The sequence below is a fragment of the Brachypodium distachyon genome, chromosome 1, assembly GCF_000005505.3.
Source record: "Brachypodium distachyon strain Bd21 chromosome 1, Brachypodium_distachyon_v3.0, whole genome shotgun sequence".
Classification (NCBI taxonomy): Eukaryota; Viridiplantae; Streptophyta; class Magnoliopsida; order Poales; family Poaceae; genus Brachypodium; species Brachypodium distachyon.
In genome coordinates, this window is record NC_016131.3 from 56,733,260 (window position 1) to 56,755,438 (window position 22,179).

Sequence of the window (22,179 nt, forward strand, 5' to 3'; positions counted from 1 at the left end):
GCGCTCTTGCGGGTCGCCGCAACCGGAGTGGTGGTGGAGCGTTTGGCCCTGCGGACTGGCGCCGACAAGCGAAGTTAATCATGGAGGAGATCGGCAGGGCGAGGAGGAGACGCCACCGGGACCACCGACGGAGCCGCCAGACCTGTCACCGGAGACCCACGCGGCTCATCGACGTCCCATTCCAGCGGGGCAACCCACCCCAAGTCCGTCCTGGACAAAGCTGAGAGCTTCAGCGTCTTGAAAGGCGACACCTCAGCCGAGAGAAGCGGGGCCAGTTCATCATCCGACACTTCCACCACCGTGGCCGCAAGAGGGACCTCCACCGGCGGCGCCAGCAGGGGAGTCTGGTGGAGGATCCGGAGGGCCGGGAAGATGTCCCCACTGCCCCGCAGGTTCGGCCGTATTGGTCCCGCCTCAGCGCCGGGGGAGCACTGAGCGAACCGCGAGCCTGCTGACCCGCGACACCAGTCTTAGGGGCGGGGGGGGGGGGGACGTTTTGCTAGCCGCCGTATCCTTGCGCTCTTTGTCATGCTTACCCAGGCGCTCCCACTCCTCTTCATCAATCGTAGGATCAGCGAAGTCATCCCCATGACTCTCATCAGAGTGAGGAACCGGAGGGGCTTTGGGGGCAGAAGCAGGGAGCTCCGGATCGATCTTGATCTTATATCCGATCTTGTGCACGAAGATCTCCACCGAGCCACGAAGCTTGTTGGGGTTGCGACAAAGGAATTTCATGCGCATTGGGCCTTTGCACGAATGGGACGCCGCGTCAACCTCAACCGAGCGACCCAGCATTTGGAAGGTGACCGGGAGGATGTCGGGGTCCCTAATCTTTCTCGGGATGCCAGAAAGCTTGAGCCACACCTCCGCTAGCACCGAGCTAGCTTCAGGATCCACTTCTTCCTCCTTAATGGAAACCAAGATTTGATTAAGAGGTAGAATCAGGCGCCCGCTCTTAGAAGCAAACCTGAGACTTTCCTTGGACGGGAAGACCACCGCAAACTCAAACAGAGAGAGTTGCTTCACCTGCCAGTGCCAGTTCTCGTCAAACACGTTCTTGAGCTCATCTTTGAGCAGCTGGGAAGAGATCTGGGAGGTTTGGACCGACACCAGGGCCGAATTGGAAGCCTTGTCATCCTCCCTTGAGGTAGCCAGATCCAGCTGGTAGAAGCCTTGCCCCGGGATCCCATATCCCCAAGAGCACCAGCTCAGCCTTTTTGCCTTTGGTAGGGCACATTGCAGCAGCGTGACCCTCCTTCTTGCACAAGATGCAGCTAGCCGGGAAAGGGCAAGCAGCTTGGAAGTGGCCCGTCTTCCCACAGTTGAAGCAAGTGGCCGCGGACGTCTCCCACGAGGCGTCCGCTCCCTTGGCCAGAAGAGGAGGGCGGGAAGCCGCCTGCTTCTGCTTGGGTTGGCGAGACACCGCCGGAGAAGAGCGGTTGTTGCCCCCCGGCTGAAACCGACCTTTCTGAGGATGAGCCTGGCAAGATTCCCGCTCCCTAGTGGAGGACTCAGCCTTACGTCGCTCTTGCTCCACCCACCAAGGAGGTGGTGAACCCCAACGCTCCCGCTCCCTCTTGCTGCGGTCTTCCTTCTCACGTTTTAGATGCCTGCGGAGCTCCTCCTCCCGACGGAGAGCGTCGCCCTCCATCTCGTCGAAGCCTCGCTTCTTGTTGCCCTTGTTGTAGTAGCCCGACCACGCTGACGTAGATCTGAGGGGGAAGGAGGAAACCCTAGAAACGTGGACGGAGCGCCCTTCAGAACCCAACAACAGTTAAATAGGGGAGCCCCCGACCAGGAAGAGGCCAAAGAGTCTCACCCACCCGAAACCACTAGGCCCTCCATCGGCCCAAGACAGGGCGGAACAGAGAAAAGCACCCGAGGCCCACCAGGGAGCTGGGCCATCCTCTACCTAGAGGTAGGCAGGCTCGAGGACGAACCTACCTGGGCCGAGGGAGGACCGGGCCGCAAATCGACGAGCAGCTGGCCCACCAGGAGCTGCTTCGGAAACCCTAGCACGGGAGGGGGGGGGGGGTCCTCCGTCGGGCCTAGCTCCGCCGCCACCGCCCCCGGTGGCCGCGGGGAACCGGCAACGCACCCACCCTCCGCCACAGCCGGGGAGCAAGGCGACCGCACCGCCAGCAGGGGGCTCCAGCCAGGAGCCAGGATGTCGGCATCCCGCGCCACCGCGAAGCAAGAGCGCTTCCCCCCCTCCCCCCCCCCCCCCCCCCCCAAGGAGCGAAGGCTGATCTCTTGAGGCGGCGGGGAAGCCGAGCAGCCCCCAGGGAGCCCCCCAAGACTCTAGCCCGGTCGATGAACTTATCGAGGGAAAGCAACGACGGACACAGGGGTGAGCTGTGCCCGGACGAACCCAGCGCCACCGCCGGGGGGTCGTCGCCCAACACGTCATCGTCGAGGTCCGCCAAAGCCCAAAACCGCCCACCAAAGGAAGCAACAGACGACGGAGGAAGAGGGGCCGGGGAATGAGAACTCACCGGAGATGGAATTGACGGCCGAGCGGCGGCGGCAGAGGCGCCCCTTGCGCCCGCCCCAGAATCGCCCGTAGGGTCGCCAGAGCCCGTGAGAGCCGAACCGGTCATTTTTCCCCCCTCGTCAGGCCACCTCATCAATTTCAATTCTTCCTCGCGAAAAAATAATAATTTCAATTCTTACCCTGAATAACGAAAAATAATCCGCCAGGCCGGGCTGAATAGGCCAACGGGGGATGTAGGAAGATGTGCGTGTGGTGTCATCCGCTAGATGAGTAGATGGCGAGGTACTGTGTGTGGGCTCTGGTTGATATATGAGGAGCTTGTGGAGCACCTGACGGCTCGATGATCATAGCACTGGTAATGCAAAACAATGGCTATTTTACCGGTCTCACTGACGCTGTTAATTAACCATTAATTGGGCGGCAACGGCATGAAGGATTCACAATTTATCAAGCCATTTTTCAGAGCCCTTTGTCAATTTATGGCTTTGTCAGCGAATTATTCTTGAACAACTGAAAGTGGTGTAGACATCTTCTAGGAAACGCCGGACACACATTTTGTACCAATGGCTATTGAGTAGTAGTAAATAATGAAGGTCTGTTCTTCCTTAAAAAAGAAGATTGTTCCAATTTTTTGTAAAAAAGAAGATAATTTCGAATTGCACATCACAAATACACACGTACACTTTGTTCTTCAACAAATCTCAAATTCTCTGTGCTAGGATTTGATGGATCCGGCCATATGGATGTTCCATCTTGGACCTAGCTAACATCCTCCGAGAGGTCATTCATGCATACACCCACGCATCATCGATCATCTACCTCCAGAGAGATCAACTGATATCGTGCCGAAGCTCGTCGACGGCGGTGGAGATGACGCGACGCTGGGTTCCGACCCTGGTCTGTTCACCATAATCTGCTCCAAGGTCCCCTCAGGGAACGGCGCGTTACCGTCGAGGTACTGCATGACCTGCCGCATGCTCGGCCTCCCGCAGGGCAGCTGGTGGGAGCACAGGAGCCCCAGCTTCAACGACAGGCAGGCCTCATCGACGTCATAACCCCCCATAAGCCTCTGGTCCACCATGTTAGCCAGGGACCCGTCACGCCAGTGCTGGAGGACCCAGTCAACGAGCAAGATCGGGGAGTCCTGGTCGACTCCTTCCTTCTGCTCGATCGGCCTCCGGCCGCAGGTGACCTCGAGGAGGAAGACGCCAAAGGCGAAGACGTCGGTGAGCGTGGATGCCCTGCCCATGCGTGCTAGCTCCGGGGCGATGTACCCCATGGTGCCGACCACGTGGGTTGTCTGTGGGTCGGTGCCATGGTCGTAGAGTCTAGCGAGCCCGAAGTCGCCGAGCCGGCCATTCATCTCGGCGTCGAGAAGCACGTTGCTGGCCTTGATGTCACGATGGATCACCACCTGCTCCCAGTCCTCGTGCAGGTAAAGTAACCCGGAGGCCACACCCTTGATGATCCTGAACCTCTGTACCCAATCTAAAGTTAAACTCGCCATCCGATTTGTACCGCTAATAGGTCTACTGCCATTGGGTGCAGGGCTGTTGTTGTAGTGAAGGTACTTATCGAGGCTGCCATTGGGCATGTGGTCGTAGACAAGCAGGAGCTCACCTTTCCGGCGGCAGTAGCCCAACAGCTGCACGACGTTCTTGTGCCTTAGCCGGCCCATGCTGACCACCTCGGCGATGAACTCACGCATGCCCTGCCGGGACTCGTGGGACACCTTCTTCACCGCTACCGGCGACTTGGATTTCTTTAGCACCCCCTTGTAGACCCTGCCGAAGCCTCCAATGCCTAGGAGGTGCTTGTCCTTGAACCCCTCGGTGGCCTTGAATAGGTCCTTGTACGAGAACCGGTGCGGCCCGAACTCCACCTCCCAGTCCTCCCTTAGCTCCGCGTACTGGAGCTGCCGTCTCCGGAGAAGAACCGCCGTGGCCACGGCAGCAAACACGAAGACTCCACTAGCTATGGGTAACACGATCACCAACAGCTTGGATTGAGGCTCTGGGCCGAGACGTGGCAACTTGGGCAGCTTGGAGACATCAATGACCGGAGCTGGCTGGTCCATGCCAAAGCTCCATCCAAGCACGTAATGGTGCGAGTCGAGGATGCCGGTGGACGAAGAGAACCCCACGTAGGATTTATCCTCGATTACCTTAGACAGGTCGTAGGTTGTCTTCAGTAATGGCTTCCTGGGCCTCGCCATGCCAACAGGAGCCAAAGTCACCGTGATGAGCTTGCTCTTGCCGTTGTAGTCCACCCAGGCCTGCATGGCGTTGAAGGAGGACAACGTGAGGTTGCTGAAGCTGCCGTTGCGGTCGTCGTAGTAACCCGCGGCGGCGGCCTTGATGGAGATGAGGCCGTTCACGTCTATGCCGACGTGGTTGTCATTCATGTCCAGCATGTCGTTGCTCTGCACCGTGTCGAGCTCCACGGCGAAGATGTGGTTCGTGGCGTTGCCATTGTTCTTCTTGCTGAAGAGGCCCAGGAACTGGTTGGAGAAGGCGGAGGTGAGGTTGTTCGTCGGGGAGACGAAGAAGGTCAGCCCGTGGGCGCTCACGGCAGGGGCGATTGACCGGATCGCAAACACGAAGGACGCAGAGAAGGAGCTCACCGAGGCATTGGCGATGCCGGTGGTGGGTTTGTGGAATTGTAGAGGGGTAGGGTGGAAGGCGTGGCCTTTGAGCTGGACCGTGCCGTTGGTCAGCTGGAGGAGACCGTTGGGCTCCACGGAGGCGAGCCCATCGACGATGATGCCGGTGCCGGAGAAACCGGAGTAGATGAATGTTTGGCCATCGGCGGCGCCGGCGGCGAAGGAGTACTTGTGGTTGAGAGTGAGGAAGAGGAGTACTGTATTTGCCAAGGGTATGACGAGACGGTGTTTGATGCTAGCCATGGCCAATGATCATGAATTAATGAACTGGTTGACGTGTTGGAATTGAAGAAGATGCATGAGAGGACAGAAATATTGTAGGGAAGGGAATTCCGGAGTGAAGTATATATTTAGCAGCTAGCTAGCTAGGACACTAAACGGTGGTTGATTGTGCCTGAATTTGTTGCTTGCTGTTGCACTTTAATACAAGTGGACTAATTAAGGCGGCTAGCTAGCTTGCAAACGAGTTGATTGAGTTGTGCTGCATTCTGAATCGGGCTGTTCCTCAGCGAGCTGCTGTTTATTTGTTTACTAGTATTGGGTATTGGATATGACCTCTCAATAATTACAAACAGAATGATCAGACTTTTTCTTTTTTAAGATACTCAATTCTCTGTGTCAAACTCAAGCCAACGTTGACATTCACAAAACAAAACATCGAACCGAACGTGTGGGGAATACCGGGTCAAAAACTAACATATATACATGATGATGCTTATTATCTTGCAGACAACTCAGCCGACTCACTGATTGGGTTTTTTAAATCAAGGAGGAACAATTTAGTTTGTGTAGAGATTCTAAGGAACAGAAAAATTATACTCCTATATGCCGATGATCACGGAGCTGCTCACGTAGCATTATTGGTACGTGCAAAATAGTGCCAGTGCTTTCGTTGTCAAGCTGGAATTTCTGAACGAGAAGCGGTCACCGTGCTTTCAGTTGACTTGCCTTAAGGCGGTGGCTATTGAATGGTCAGGTAGCTAGCAATAGCATACATTGCAAGTTGGGGCTGCTAATTAAGCATCTCGGCTTTTGTACAGATGGATAATGTTGTTGGGGAGGTCAACTGGACCCAGTGGCGGATCCGTCCACGGCATGGCATGGTCCGGAGAGATCTGCCCAAAAACCCAATATGGCTCTGTCTCATATTAAATGACTTATGTATTTTTATATTATTTTTAGATAAGTATAATAGTGTGGCAATATGAGACGGAGGAAGTAGATAGTCCGTATAACTTATGTCAATGCTTTAATTTTTGGATTGTTATTGTATTTTCAGAACACAAAGAAAAAGCAACATGTATCTACTAGAGTATCCAGTGAGCTTGCGTTGTATACATAATTTTCTCTTTGAAGAACGAACTCCGCCACATCTAATTATATATGTTTCTACCTCCGTTACTGACTGGTCCCATCGATCGATAACCTCGTGAATAAGAATTTTGAGGCCGGGGAAGAGAGAAAGAAAGCTCAAGAAAGTGTCTGACGACGACGATAAGACACTTGACCTCAAGGCCAACCTGGAGTGAGACTTCACCTTTTTTGGGGCCGGTCCAAATGTAGACTCCAAGGCTCAGTTTTCTTTCGCTTTGAGCGTTTTCTATTTGAAATCTTCTACTACTTGATCATGTCAAAACGTGTTTGGCAAATAGCTTGACTCAACTGTTCTGCAAAACGTATTTGACAGCTCGGTCTGTGTTGGTGTGTCTGTTGGTTTGTATATATGTGGATCGACCTCGGCCCTGTTTCCGTGTAACGAAAAATAGGCGTGCTTTCTGATCTCCTTAAATAAATGTTCATGTTCTTCAAAACAATATTCATGGCTATAAGACTTGTTTTCATTTTTAGCCGTAAAGTGAATATTTTTTTTGGAAATATTAAATAAATTCAAGTGGGAAAGGGAAAGTCAGAAAGAATGGAAATGAAAAAAGAAACTAACAACAAGTGGAACTTATGTTAAGTGAAAACTTTGAAAACATTCAGTAACAATTAAATCTTAAATAAATGATTTAGATGAAAGGGTTTTTTTATTTCCGTGCCCTCGGTTCCTTAGTTATACTCAGTTTTGCCCAAGGCTTAAAACGTTGCTCGCTTCTACACTTCGTTCTTTGGCAAATGCTCGCAAATGTCCTCACGGCGGACATGTTAACGTTCAAGGCCTTTGACCGTTACCTCCTGACGGGTGGGACCAGGTTAAATCCTGCCGAGTGGGGCCAACCTAGCTACTGACATGTGGGGCTGAAGCAACAGGAAAATGACCCCTTTGACTGTAGAATAAATGATTAATTTGCAAGTGGGTCCACCGTCGGAAGGAAAAATCAGGCGGCTTCTGGCCACTGCCTCGCCGACACTTTGCCGTTGCCGAAGTTGCTCTCCTGCGCGACACAGGTCAGGCACGGGGTGGGGTGTCTAGCAGGTGCAAGCCGCTTCACCGTGAGGTGGCGCTGGAGTTTCTCATTGCTGAAATCTTGCTGGCCGCGGGCTCGTGCGGTCAGCGGTGGCAGAGGGCTCCGCTAGGAGGCGGGGCGATACAGAGCACGGGAGAGGCAGGAAAGAGGGGCAAAAGAATGAGTAGGTCATCACGAATCTGACGGAGGCATTGGAAGGGGTGGAGGAGCACTGCGCGAGAACCTCAACACCGACGGGTGGCAGGCGGAGAGGAGCAGCGACGCGGGGATGACTCGGACCACGCGAGGCTGGATGAGAATCACCGGAAGGTTTAGAGTGATTAGGTGGAGCTGAGGGAGGCGGCGGTCGAGTCCGGAGGTCGCCGGAGAAGGAGATCTACTCGGCGGCAGCAACCGGTAGGAGTTGAGGAAGAAGATGGTGACGCAACGATGGGAGGAACCTCGGGGCGATTACTTCTGCAGGAAGGATTCTCGAGCCGATGCGGGTCTCTTGGGAAAGGTGGCGAGGCTCGTGGAGGATGCTGGCCATGACGGCGCAAAGCAGCGGCACGCGAGCGTGTTCTGGACGGCGCGAACGCCGTTCGCGTCCCGGCCAGAATAGAGCACGAGAGGATGCGTGGCTTGCGGATACAGCTTCGGCATGTCTACGAGGTCGGGGCGGCAAGGTTTAGCGGCCGAGTTGAGAAGCGACGGTGTCGCGATCGACGGCAGAAAGAGCGGTCAGGAAGATGAGCTGCTTTTGTTCACCGGGGGTAAGAAAGAGCCACATTTTGCCCTTTGAGCCCACTGGAATGGACAATTTTGTAGGAAGCCTGGAAATTGAACTTCCTCCAAATTGATCTCTGATAGCACAGATACAATCCGAATGGAAAGTTATGCAAGATGACGAAATTTCAAATTGTTTTGTGAAAGTTGACTTTTGTTGACCAGACCCACTATTTGCCAGTTTAATGTAAATTTTGGAATTGAATCACAAAACTTTCTCAAAATGAACTCAAACTTTGCACAGTAGTCACATATGCCTATTAATGTCATTATCTCAAAGTTTGTTCATATGAATTGTTTACCTATTTTTTTAATTTCAAATTCAAACAAATCTGGGGGAACTGTTACCTCAATCACTGCTTAGATTCACAAGTTTTGACCCAGAAGATTTTCATAGCGTTTAGTTTTCATCCTTGATGTTCTTTCCAAATTTCAGATTTTCTGGAGTTCAGGAACGATATTTCGTGCATTCTTTGAATTTCCAGCCTTTTCGGCTCATAATTCAAAATTCAATGAAACTTTGCACAAATCGATGTGGACCCAATATAACGAAGTCATGGTTTTGCCATGGAATTCCAAAAAACTTGGAATGCACTGGGTCCAAATGCATTTGAATCCTTTTTGCACCTAAACTACTATTTTTGCCTATTCTGCCAATTGGGAAAAAAATAATAGGAAATTTTATTCGGAAAAATCTGAAAACCTGCATGGGTTCTTTATCTATCAATACCTGTCGCCAAAAAAAATTTCAGAACAAAATAAATTTGTGATCACATGCATGATGTTCAAAGTACCACATGTGTCTGGGATGTTTTAGAATGTCTAAAGGAGATGTTGGAAGTTTGATATAAATTTTGGAATTGAATCACAAAACTTTCTCCAAATGAACTCAAACTTTGCACAATAGTCACATATGCCTATTAATGTCATTATCTCAAAGCTTGTTCAAATCTGAATTGTTTACCTATTTTTTGAATTTTAAATTCAAACAAATCTGGGGAACTGTTACCTCAACCACCACTTAGATTCACAATTTTTGTCCAAGAAGATTTTCATAGCGTTTAGTGTTCATCCTTGATGTTCTCTCCAAACTTCAGATTTTTTGGAGTTTAGGAACGATATTTCGTGCATTCTTTGAATTTCCAGCCTTTTCGGCTCATAATTCAAAATTCAATGAAACTTTACACAAATCGATGTGGAACCAATATAACAAAGTCATCGTTTTGCCTTGGCATTCCAAAACTTGGAATGCACCGGGTCCAAACGCATTTGAATCTTTTTTGCACCTAAACTACTGTTTTTGCCTATTCTGCCAATTGAAAAAAAAATTCAGAACAAAATCGATTTGTGATCGGCCTTACTTTACCAACGTTGTTTCATTCAAAATACTACAACCTTATGCCGTTACCATACCCATTTCCACACACACACACACACACACACACACACACACACATATATATATATCGATGGGTACGCAAGATCGATTACAAAATAGGAATAAAAATAGAGATACATAGCAACATATACATATGCAGCTAGAGATAAATAAAGGATAACATTATGCAGCGCTATCGCCGTCGCTGTTGTTGAGGCCAAAGATGGCGTCGCGCTCCGCCAGGATTTCCCGGACGTTCTTCCTCCCCCGCTCCTCGAGAAGGTTGCTCCTCTCCGAGTTTAGCGTCGCGAGCTCAAACTCGTACCGCTCCCTCGCCTCTGCCGCCTCCCGGCCGCACTCGTTGGCGAAATCTTCCGCCACGGAAGCCACCTTCGTGGCAGCCATGTGCCGCCGGTCAGCTTCCCGCACACACTGCTGGTACATGTGTAGGAGCTCGGCGTGGCGCCAATGGATCTCGCACTCGGCCTCCTCCTCGTCCTCGTCATCATCACCGTCGTCGTCGTCATCGTTGAGGGGGAGTCAGCCGTAGGACGAGCACGGGACTTCCACATCGATGCGGGCACGCTTTGGCGACGGCGAGCGGCTGCGACGAGAGGCGGCGTCCATGCTCAATGCATGGGACAATGTCGCGGCGCACCTGCTATTGACGCCAATTCGCTCCAACTTCCCGCGTACGCCAGTTTCCCATGCATTTCAAACTGCGCCGGCGACTGCATTCAAAGCCCACGATCGCCAGAAAACCTCTCCCCTTCCCCTGTCACCATTGCTATTTAACCCGGCGCCATGGCTCTGCTTCTTCTACACAGCTCTCCACTCCACTTCTTCAACCTGCCGCCCAACGCCCCCACTGACGACAAGCAATGGTGTTCGAAGGCCTCACCTTCAACTCGCCACCCCTCACTGACGAGGCGTTGTTCCCACCTAGCGTGCGTGTGGAGCGGACGCTCCAGGTGTGGGTGATGTCGCGCAGTCGGAGCTCGATGGCGCTGGCCAGGAACTTCCTCAACACCGGCTTCAGTCACCTGGAGGCCGGTGGCCCTCCAATGTACCGCGTGGAGAGGCTCCGTGAGCACGGCGTCAAAACCGCCCTCCTGGTGCACCTCACCAACAGCCATGACGCTGATTACCTCCTTGGCCACGTGTACGGGTGTAGATGCGAGTTCATCGCATTCACACTGTACAACGTGTACACCAACACTACGACCACGTTCCCCCACACCGGCGAGATGCACGGCCTCCCGTACATGGAGGAGGCGGAGGCGCCTGTGGAGGTGGCTGTCGAGGGGCCTGCGCCGCCTGTGGAGGAATCTGAAGACGAAGCTGAGGAGTGAGCGATCGATCGGCGTTTTTTTTTCAAAATTAATGTCGTTAATGTAAGCCCTTGTTGGAATATATGAACTAGGTTCTTTCTTCGATGGCTGTGTTGTGCTGTGTCCGGGGCGTGAGCGTGCGACAGCGGCGCATCCTAGCGTCCGTCGCGCCGACCGAGAGCATCCTAGCGGCGCATCCTTGCGTCCACGTCCCAGTCCCGGTCCTTGTCCTCGTGCTCGCGCCGATCCCCACGCCGCAGCGGCCGTCGTCGCGGTGGCCAGAGTCAAGCTCGCCGAAGCCCGGCCCAGCGCACAGTCAGCAGCGCGCATTGGTCCCACCCGTCAGGCTTATACTCGGTCCCACCCATCAGTAGCTAACGGCTTGACCGAGTTGACCGTGAGGAGGAAAGGAGGAGAGTAGAAGCGAGTAGTGTTCTAAGTTCTGGGCAAAACTGAGTAGAATTAAGGAACCGAGGGAACAGAAGTAAAAAAACCCATGATGAAAAGTGAAAACTCTAATCGCTTGTGGATGTAATTTATGAAAAACCTCGTCGATACTGTGGGAGATGGCTTGGCCCAACTACTAGAGTGTAGACATGCCGGTGGCTTTTTCCGCCAAAGGAAGCCTTATGTTTTTTTTAGAGTAAAATGTATCAGATGTCCTAATTCTTTCGTCAATGTCTCAGGTTAGCCCTAATTTTTTGAAACTGCACGTATGAGTCCCAATTGTTTCATAAGTGGTTCAACGCAGGTCCTAATGTGGTTTGAGCATGTGTCTTCCGTCGGTGTGGCTATTTGGGTCCATATGTCGGGTGACATGCTGGACACCCTTTTGCAAACAGAACCCCGCCTCCTTGTATTTTCTCCCCTTATTTAAGCCCTTCTCCTCTGTCTCTGCTCTATCGCGCTCACCGGAACCGCGTGAGGCCGTCCACTCCCTCGATCATCTGCTCCCACGACGCCGGTAGTAGCTAGTTAATCCATCAGTCGCCTATTATAGAACATAGTCGATTAATTAATCACTCTTCTTGGTCTCATCTTCTCCCTCAGTGCATCCCATGGTTGCTCTGCCCATCGCTGAACCCGAAGCCGTGCGCGCCGCCCATCGACGACGAGCTCGTGGACTCCGAGCTCGGCCCATGCACTTCCCCGTAGCCGCCATCACCCCGCAGCCCAGCCCACCATGGGCCCAGCCAGGAATGCAGCCGGCGGCGGCCGGGCCCCTCCGTTGCTCGGTCCTGCTCTGATCCATCGGCACCGAGGAGCTCCGACGCGGGACGGTTCCGGGGTACGGGAGGCGTAGGCGAGGGCGCCGGTGAGCTCAGGGCGTCGATGCGTATCTTCCGCGCGTGGTGGAGAGGCGAGGACGGACTTGGGGAAGCAGATCGGGAATGGCAGCGCGACGGCAGGCTGCGGGAGATCCAGGCGGAGATGAGGAGGCTCTGCGGCGAGGTGGCGTCTGTTTCGACCGGGAGGCGGCGGCAGAGGCCTGCGACGGCGACCTTTGCGGCGGCGGCGGAGGAGCTCCGATGGACACGGGAGGAGCAGGCGAGGGCGCCGGCGAGCTCTAGGTGTCGATGCGCAGCTCCCGCGCGTGGTGGAGAAGCGAGGATGGACACGGGGCAGCAAATCGGGAGCGGCGGCGCGACGCCGGCCGTGGGGAAGAAGATCGCGGGCTTGGGTGCGTGCGATAAGCAGCATGGACTACCGACTACGTGTATGAGTACATGTTCCATGTAATTACCGAGTATGCGGCCTTCATTAGGTACAGGTCAACCGTGCCGGAGAAGGTCGTGGAGGTGTGCATCCAGTCCCTGGCCTGTGCTAGCCGCGGCCGCGAGAGGGAGAGAGAGAGGAGAGCAGAGAAAATAAATGGGGGCTCACGAGGGAAAGGAGAGAAGAAGAGAGGGGGGTTTTAAAAAAAAAAATGTCCACGTGGTTACCTGACATGTGGGTCCAAATAGCCACGTCGGCAGAAGACACGCGCTCGAGCCACTTTAGGATCTGTGATGAACCACTTATGAAACAATTAAAATTCAAACATGCAGTTTCAAAAAATTGGGACTAACTTGAAACCTTTACGAAAGAATTAGAATTTCTGATGCATTTTTTTTTAGCAGACAAAGCCACAAAAGAAGCCTTATATATGTAACTAATATATGTAACTAGCAGTTCCGGATTCTCCTTCCCTGGCAGCACAATTGAAACGACCGACGGACCAAAGAGCCCACAGGCTATAGTCTTTTCTCTCTTACTTCTCTAAAAAAAACCTTTTCTCTCTCACAAGTATATTTTTCACACAAAGCATAGTATTAATTCTTAAGAGTCTTAATTATTTGGGTGTGGATATATCTAAGTCACTTGATTTTTAAACAAAAGGGTTAAATCTCAGTTGACGAATCGGAGCAGTGGGGTTAAAATCTGGATGTCATCTCCACTTTCTACACTCTTAACATGTTGCCTTTCGAAATCGGCCAAACAACCTTTGACTTAGTAAAAACAAGCAACTTTTCAATGGCAAATCCATAATCATATTTTTGGAAAAAAGTGTCGCACTAATTCCTCTAATAATTAAAAGTACATTTCTTAATCAAAGTAATTGCAGGGCTAAAAAGATCACTCATCAACTTACCAACATTCAGTTAACTTGACGGAGACCAATGAATTAATCAAATGTGATTTGTACATTTGGCTTTACACGATGAGATGAGGTGCATGCATGATGCATACATCTGGATTCCATATAGCACATCAAATACACGTGTGCTCCTGTACATATGTATGATGGTGCGTACGTAACGATCGTACGTAATAATGCTTGTATGCAGTGCACGGAGGCACGCATGTGCAAACTTGTTGTTGGGTAGCAAGCCTCATCTATCATATATAAATGCTGGATTTCCAAATGTGTACACGCTGCACCCACCAGACCACCAGGCCACTACCACCACGCATTGCTAGCTGCAGTAACCTGCATACTGTTCCGTTGATTCCTGCCCCGGGCAAATTTGCTCTGAGCCGCTCAAATTTGCTTTTTACTCTCTCTAAGCATTCAAAAGGACAAAAAGAACACGAAACGACTTTGCTTTACTCTGCATCCATTCGTACAAATTAACCTTTTCTTGGAGCAGTTCTCCCTTTTTTGACAGCTTTTCTTGTACTAGCAGTTAGTCAGTCAGGGTATCAGCTGGGTTCTCTTCTATTTTACTGTTGGGTTGATGGGTTCAAGCACGCTCATTTTATTTTATTTTCACTTTTGCCTTTTAGTTTTAACATGTGCTCTGCGAGATCGACAAGCTTGTGTTCAAATTTCTCGATCCGTTGCAAACAATATCAATGGAACGGCTTCGCAAAACTTGCTGCCAGCGCTGTTCGCGGAGAGGTTGTGTATGGACAATATGAGTTCAGAGGTATGGCCGCTACAATCACTCCGTCACTTTCGGTGTTTTCTTTTGGTCCCTTGTGAACGGCGCTGCATCCAAGTAACACCGTGTCCCCCATTGTACGATCTTAATTGGCTCGTCTCCAAGCTCTGTTTTTTTTAGGTTAAAGGCTGTAGGCAAAAATGCCTACAGTCATGTATTAAAATAAAAGTAATTGTACAAGTGAAAAAAAACAAACTAAAGAGAACTATCTGAAGCTAGCCAGCCAAGAGGTCAAGTTTGAGTATTTCTTTCTTTTAGCTCTATGAAAGACCAGATTCATTTCTTTTTTAAAAAGTTGCCTGCATCTGTAAAGGCTGGGAGTTCGCTGGTTGAAGATGAAGTCATTTCGAACTTTCCAAATGCTCCATGCACCCAAGATGATAATCTCCATGAAGAAAGGGACCTTGAGCTTGCGTTTGAGAATCCACATTTAAATGGACATTTGCTACTGGAGTGAAGTTGCCACATAGATATGACCAGCAAGCTTTTGTAAATGAGCAGAGAAAGAACAGGTGATCTCTTGTTTCTAACTAAGGCAAACCACATAAAACACATTAATATGATCAGAGCTGATAGCTCTGGTATTGAGGCGATTGATAAGAAGCATCCAGAAGAAGAATTTGTGTTTCAATTGGCAGCAGGATTCTCAAAGCCATCCAAAATCAGGTGACAAATCTAGGTGATTACTTTGAGCCCTATATGACTCGGCAGGGATGAAAGAGCCTTTCTTTCAAATGTATGTCCATGTGTCTTGGTCCTCAACTTGGGCAACATTTGTCTCCAAGCTCTTCATTCCTGACGTCTCCTATTCTGAAGCTAACCTCTTGCCACTCTTTCTTGCCCTGTTTTTGCCAATGGTTGGTGTACGAGACCAAAGTGCCGAAACTCAGATGACTACTCGTGAAGCATTGAGAGAACGGAATTTATGCAATCGATCGATGGGTGGTCGTTTATAAACTGTAAGCCATGCATGCTGTGGTTGGTGGAAACATTTATTGGTCAATATCATGAGATAGTTTCACCGTGTATAAATGGTGACCGCTGTCTCCAGTGCTACACAAGCCCTTTTCTTATGGTTTTTTCTTTTCTTTTTGAAGCTCTGGAGTGGGCCATGCATGCATAAATACTTGTTCACCGTGAGTGCTTGTCTTAACTGGTTCATAGCTTGAGCCATACATAAACGTCGGTAAAAACTTTTGTCTTAACCAACTAATGACCCATGTCCCCTTGACTACGTACACTATGCATTGTGGGGAGGCTGTGATATGGCGGAATTGGTTGGCTACGTACCGGCACCGCTAGAATCGCCGCTTTGCATATCCATTCAGCAGCTAGCTATAGTTCATCCATGACAAGGTTCATGTCAAATGGTCCATTTCTTGCAATGTGCAATGCAGCAGCAGTTCTCAAATTCCACCTCTGCCTCTCTTCTTCCTCATCCTACTCCTCTTGTCGCTTCCATGTAGGCCGGTGTGCCACCTTCGGATGCCAGTAATTAAGAGTGTGTTTGATTCAAGAGTCCGGGCGGCCTGCATGGTGCCAATTGGCCCAAATCGATTTTTGCACACCTGTTTGGTTCCGGGGCCAGCCCACCCACGAGCGAAAATCAACCAAAAAAAATGGTTCCGATGAGTCGACCATTCAAATTGGCCAAAGAGAAAATTACCCAAAACCACCACATTTGGGGCAGCCTTCTAAGAAAACCACATTTTTTTTCTTCAAATTACCATTGGTTTTGTGCACTGAGGTACTCTCGCGCACTGATTTACTGGTTTAGAGCGTTTTGATGCAAAACCTGACAAGTGGGGCCACTTGTCGGCGCCACCGTGGACAAGGTTCTCCTTCATGGAAAGATCCCAACTCCTCTTCCTCGTGCTCGGCCTCCTCGCCGCGCTGCTCCCTGAGGCCGCGGCAATCTTCTGGACGACGCGGCCAGAGCCTGGGGACCCATACGAGCACACCCTCCTCGCTACCCAAGTCTCGCTCTTCTGCGCGCCGGACATGCCGACCGGCTACCTGCGGCCCCCCTTTCCGCTAGCCCCGCCATGGCCGAGGACAAGGTGCTCGAGGCGGCGTGCCTGGCCGACGCCGGGGCTCCCTTCCCTGGTCCGCGCCGCCGCGAATCGCTCCTGCTCCGCCTCCTCCCGCCCGCCTCTGTCTGCCGCAGGCGCTGCTGCCACTGCCGAGTCTGAGCTCACCACCGCCCACATCTCTCTCTCATCGAGAACGCCATCAGCCGCCTCCGCTGGGGCGCACGCGGCCCAGCCCCAAAACCATGAGCTCCCCCCACCCACGCCCACGGAACGATCCAACCGACCCCGGCGCCGGCACCGCCTCCCGCGCCCTCCTTGCTCCTACTGTTTCACTGTGCCGCTTCCTAGTTCCTCACAGAGCTCCTCAATCAAAGCCAACATGACAAGACGTACATCACGGAGCTCCTAGAGCCCCAAAGCCAAGCAAATCATACTACCGGCGTACGTGCACGCTTGATTAAGCGGCAGCAAAATGTGCCGAGCAACGGATTGGGCAAGCTTGCGGCGCAGTTGTTGGGGAGGAGCAGGTCCGCTCGGGGGACTGCAGCTACAGGGGCGTGGCCTGCTGCCCATCCTCATCCCCTCCCAGCCAGGAGGAGCAGGTCCGCTCAGGGCCTAGAGGTGCAGCGGGGCGGATCGAAGATGAAGGAGCAGCGGGGCTGGAGAAAACATGCGCCGCCGCTGGAGTTGGGGAAGAAACGCCATCCGTGTTCGCCCTGCTCAGCCGCTGGAGTTGGGAAAGAGAAGTCAATGGGTTAAGTCCAGCGTGGCGCCACGGTGGCACCGCAGGTGGTTCTAATTGTCAGGTTTTGTATCAAAACGTTCTAAACCGGCAAATCAGTGCGCGGGAGTACCTCAGTGCACAAAACCGATGGTAATTTGAAAATAAAATAAAAAAGATGGTTTTTTAGAAGGTTGCCCCAAATGCGGTGATTTTAGGTAATTTTCTCTTGGCCGAACCACATCGCTCAGGCGGAACTCTCGCCTGGACCAGCCGCCGCCGGAGACCTCCCCTAGAAGAGCCACCGGAGACCTCTTGCCTGGACCAGCTGTGCATCCTACTTCAAATTATATGTACACGCATGTGCAAACTTCTTGTTGGGTAGCTAGCCAGCTGCAGCCTGCATCATGTATATATAAATGCTGGATTTCCAAATATGTACACGCTGCACCCACCGGCCAGGCCACCATGCATACTGTACCTACGTTCGTAGTTGAATTGCTGCAGTAAGCTGCGTGCTGTACCAGAGAGCGTGTGAGCATGCATGGATGGATGCAGGGGCGCTCAACAACAACCAGTAGCAGTAGCCAGTAGTCACGAGCATATATACGGTCGTCGATATATATATGCATGCATGCGCACCTGAGACTGAGACCCCGCTAGCTGAGACGGGCAGAGATGAGATCCATGTGTACAGGGCATGCATGGATGGCTGCCTCCTGAGACAAATGCATGCAATTAAAGGGTGCCCTGCACTGCATGTATGTTAATTTTTTTCTTATTGACACCCTGCATGCATGCAAGTCCTCGCGTGATTGATTCCCTACGTGTAACGTGTTTGGTCCAGAGATCGAAATCTGAAGCCACAATTTTTTTGTGTTGGAATTCATCAAAAAGCATGCATGCATAGATTGGCAGATTGCAGAGAGGACGAAAAAACAGAAAGGTGAAAAATGTTTACCAGTGAGCGAGCAGGAGCAAGGTACCACTTATCTCGTAGAGCGTACTGTCGTACGTGTTTAGATGAGAGTAAAGTACTTGAGGTTGGTTACGTACATTGGTGCGGCTAGCTTAATTGGCTTGTCGGCTTCCGGGGAGAAGGAGAATAATAATTCCACTGCCAGCTGATCAATCTGGGTCCATTCACCCCTGATCCCAGTCTCTCGCCGCATGTCATCCTGCAGTCCACCGAGTTAGCCATTCCATCCATCAGCACCTTTCCCCTCACTCTCAAATTTGCTTTTTTACTCTCAGCATTCAAAAGGACAAAAAAGAACACCAAACTTTGCTTTACTCTGCATCTATTCGTACAAATTGACCTTTTTTTCGGGGGACTACTTTTCTTTTACAGCTTTTGTTGTACTAGTAGTAAGTCAGTCAGGTTATCAAGTGGGTTCTCTTCTCTTTTACTCATGGCTTTCCACTCTCATTTTATTTCATTCACTTTTCCTTTTTAATTAACGTGCATACTCTGCAAGATCGACAAGCCTGTTCTTGATTTCTTTTATATGTTTCAAATAAAAACGGAACGGCTTCGCAACTTGCTGCCAGGCGCCAGCGCTGCGTACATGGAAGCCACGACGAAGAAACTTTTGTACCCACTACCTCCGAGTGCTCTATTCCTAACGTCTCCTATTCCCAATAAGCTAACTTCGTCTCTTTCTCTCTTGCTTTGTGTTTGCTAAAGCCTAAAGGTTGGTTCACGGGGGCCGGAAAGGTGCAGCTGAAACTCCGATGACTCGTGAAGCATTGTGTATTGAGAGAATGCATTCGAGTGGTGGTGCTTGTGTATAAATTGTAACCCATGGCCATGCATGTTGTGGTTGGTGAAAACATTTATCTATCAATATCATTAGATATTTTCACCGTGTATAAATGATGACCGCAGTCTCCACTGCTACACAACAAGGCCGGCCATGTTCTCTGTTTTCTTTTGAATTTCTTCTAGACCGAGCCTCGTGGTGTGGTTTCCTCCTTGAAGATTATTCCTCTTTATGACTAGCGTCATTTTATAACGAAGGTGCCCAATGTCCAAACTGAACCGATATGGCTAAAGCGAGAACGTACATACGAAGAAACAAAAAACAACCTTACCTGTCCTCATGCACATTTGGATTGCAGTTCCAAACTATATATATTGATTTCACATATAGGACCTTTCTTATTCCTACCTTTTTTTTTAAAACTCTGGAGTGGACCATATTGACATTATACTTGGGCATGGGTGGCCTGTCCTGGCGGGCCCGGGCCGAGGCCCGACGTCCCGGGCCGGGCTCGGGCCTCACTTTCCAGTCCCAAGCCCGGCTCGAAAGTCTGAGAAAGCCCGAAATGACTAAAACGGGTATTTTTTAGAAAACAAATAGGCAAAAAATCATTTATTTATTTTGAAAATAGTTATTTTAATGCTTAAATCGTCTATTTTCGGGGTTTCAGGTCGGGCCGGGCTCGGGTTTCAGGTTTGACCGTCGGGTTTTTATGAAGCCCGACCGGGGTTTGCCCAAGTATAATTGACATATACTTATGCATGTGCTTGTCTTAAATGGCTCATAGCTTGAGCCATAAGGGTATCTCCAACACTACATGTGAGCTGTTACTAAGAGTCTTCTCGCAAAAAAAAAAGTTGCTACTAAGAGTGTCATGTAGGCTTTTTTTTGACACAGAGAGAAGAGAGGAAAAGCGAAGTAATAGTAGTAACTTACAAGCTACTCATTAGGCTCTTGGACCAAAGCACAAATAACAAACAAATATTTTGAAGAGATCCCTTGTTAATAAAAACTTGATTTTTATATCTTAATATCAACTCTTACTAATGATCTGTTGGAAGATGTTGTTACTAATGATGTTTACGGTAAACACTCCATGAAAACCATTACAACATTTTTTTTTGCATATGGTACAAAAGTGATGTTTTATATATGTGTAAAACTTGAATTCCAATCTCAACTCAGTCTTTGGTTAGCGGCAGTGAAAACAACATGAATAGTGACTTTTCACTATTTGACACTGTTCACTTGTATCTTTTCACTTGTGCTCTGTGAAATTGACAAAGCTTCTTTTCAAACTTCCGTGTCCAAAACATCCGCAAAGGATACTATAGCCCTCTCAGAATAATGGATCTAGCTTGACAAAGCGCTAATAATCCAACAACGAATTAAAGGGCCCAACTCCCGTACTCAGCAGCGAAAAGACCCCGCTGGGGACTGAATATTGAAATCAAGACGAAAGTAAGCTCTCAAGAAGGGAAAAAACATCAAATTAATTAGGGGGAGACTCTGCATCTATATATTAAGTGTATCCATGCGCTGCATTGAACAATTTTTTATTCCTCGACGGTTTATCAATTGGTACAAATGAATTCCCACAAATTAAAACATAAAACAGAGGTGAAAGATGATCACCTCGAGAAGAAACGGACAAGGCGCTTTGTACTAGGATAGAGAAGGCCAGAGAGAGGTTGTGTATGGACAACATACGTTCGGAGGTATGGCCACGGCCTAAGCTGTGCCATGTTGCGTGGTTCCTTGGGGTAGTAGAAAACGGTGTTGTGTTGGCATACCACAATCCTTCTGATGAAGAGATCTTAATTAGCTCGCTTCCAAGCGCTCCATTCCCAATGTCTCCTATTCTAACCTCTCCCGTGTCTTTCTTTCTCTTGCCTTGCTTTTGCTGAAGATTGGTGTACAAGAGAAAGGTGCTGAAACTAGATGACTCATGAAGCATCGAGAGAATGCACTCCATCGACAGGTAATGTTGTATAAATATTGTAACCACGCATGTCTTGATTGGTGAAAACATTTATCTGTCATTATTACGAGACATTTTTTTTAAGTAGACATTATTACGAGACATTTTGACCGTGTATAAATGGCGACCTCCGTCTACAATGCTGCTCAACGAGGGCCATGCATGTTCTTTGTTTTGTTTTAAATTTCGTCCAGATTGAGCCTTACATTGTTTCCTCCTTGAATATCATGCCTAGTTCCTTTTATAACGAAGGTACACAATGTTCCAAACTAACCGTTTTGGCTAAAGCAAGAACGTACGTACAGAAGACATTTGGATTACAGTTCCAAATATACAGCTAAAATAAATCAAGTTCAGAGATGGGCCTTTTCCTTAGTCCTGCATTTTATTTTTGAAGCTCTGGAGTGGACCATGCATAAATACTTGTTCACACGTGACTAGTGCTTGTCTTAGAGTAAAATACACCTCGGGTCCATAAACTCGGCAAAAATGAATATTTTAGTCCACGAACTCGCAAAACGTACACATAAATTCATAAACTGGGATTACTGTGTCACTTTAGTTCAAAAACGGTTCGGCAGGACTAAAACCAGTGACGTGGCCGCCACGTCGGCTAAGTCCAGGACCGATACTTCTAATCCCTCTTTCGCAGGGTGTTTTTTTCTTTTCCAAAACCACCCGTCCAGTTAAAATGCATCTCAAAATTCCCAAATCGGCGGCCAAAATCACCGGCAACGCCGTGGCCGGATGGGTGATTTTTCAAAAAACACCATGCGAAAGAGGGATTAAAAGCCGTGGTCTCGGCTGAAGACGACGTGGCGGACACACGTGGCGCGTTTAAGCCTCGCCGAACCGTTTTTTGACTAAAGTGACACAGTAGTTCCAGTTTAGGGGTTTAAGTGTGCGTTTTCCGAATGCATGAACTAAAGTGTTCATGTGCTAGTAGTGTATTTTACTCGCTTGTCGTAACTAGTTCATAACTTGAGCCATATAAACGTCGGTATAAAAATTGTCTTAACCTAATGATCCCTGCCCCCTCGATTACCGCAGGCATGCAAGGAGCTTTTCCATTTTAACTTGTGGTCTGCGAGATCGACAAACTGTTTCCAAACTTCTGTGTTTTCCTCCAAACATCCGAAGGGTACTGCAGCCCTATCAGAATAATGGATCTTGAAAATGTCGTTGCCGAACAGTGGGCAGGGCATCACCTCGAGCTTG

General features: G+C 49.9%; 2 protein-coding genes across 2 annotated transcripts; both read right to left on the reverse strand.

Moving 5' to 3' along the window:
• Positions 1-74: 74 nt before the first annotated feature.
• LOC112270666 lies at positions 75-1,651 on the reverse strand. Its single transcript, XM_024458632.1, has 3 exons — positions 1,344-1,651; positions 537-1,255; positions 75-448 (listed from the first exon to the last, which is right to left on the reverse strand). The coding sequence occupies exons 1-3, from the start codon at positions 1,649-1,651 to the stop codon at positions 75-77; spliced, it is 1,401 nt and encodes a 466-aa protein (XP_024314400.1).
• A 1,431-nt stretch (positions 1,652-3,082) lies between these two features.
• LOC112270063 (L-type lectin-domain containing receptor kinase IV.2-like) lies at positions 3,083-5,529 on the reverse strand. The gene has a single exon (XM_024457720.1). The coding sequence runs from the start codon at positions 5,397-5,399 to the stop codon at positions 3,306-3,308; it is 2,094 nt and encodes a 697-aa protein (XP_024313488.1). The 5' UTR covers positions 5,400-5,529; the 3' UTR covers positions 3,083-3,305.
• Positions 5,530-22,179: the final 16,650 nt, after the last annotated feature.

What these genes read in the sequence shown, in the direction of transcription:
- LOC112270666 (XM_024458632.1), bottom strand. Translation starts at nt 1,651, where the DNA reads ATGGAGGGCGACGCTCTCCGTCGGGAGGAGGAGCTCCGCAGGCATCTA. An exon ending in GCGGACGCCTCGTGGGAGAC is followed by an intron (nt 1,256 to 1,343) that starts GTCCGCGGCCAC and finishes TTGTGCAAGAAG; the next exon opens with GAGGGTCACGCTGCTGCAAT. An exon ending in AGAGGAGTGGGAGCGCCTGG is followed by an intron (nt 449 to 536) that starts GTAAGCATGACA and finishes GCGGGTCAGCAG; the next exon opens with GCTCGCGGTTCGCTCAGTGC.
- LOC112270063 (XM_024457720.1), bottom strand. Translation starts at nt 5,399, where the DNA reads ATGGCTAGCATCAAACACCGTCTCGTCATACCCTTGGCAAATACAGTA.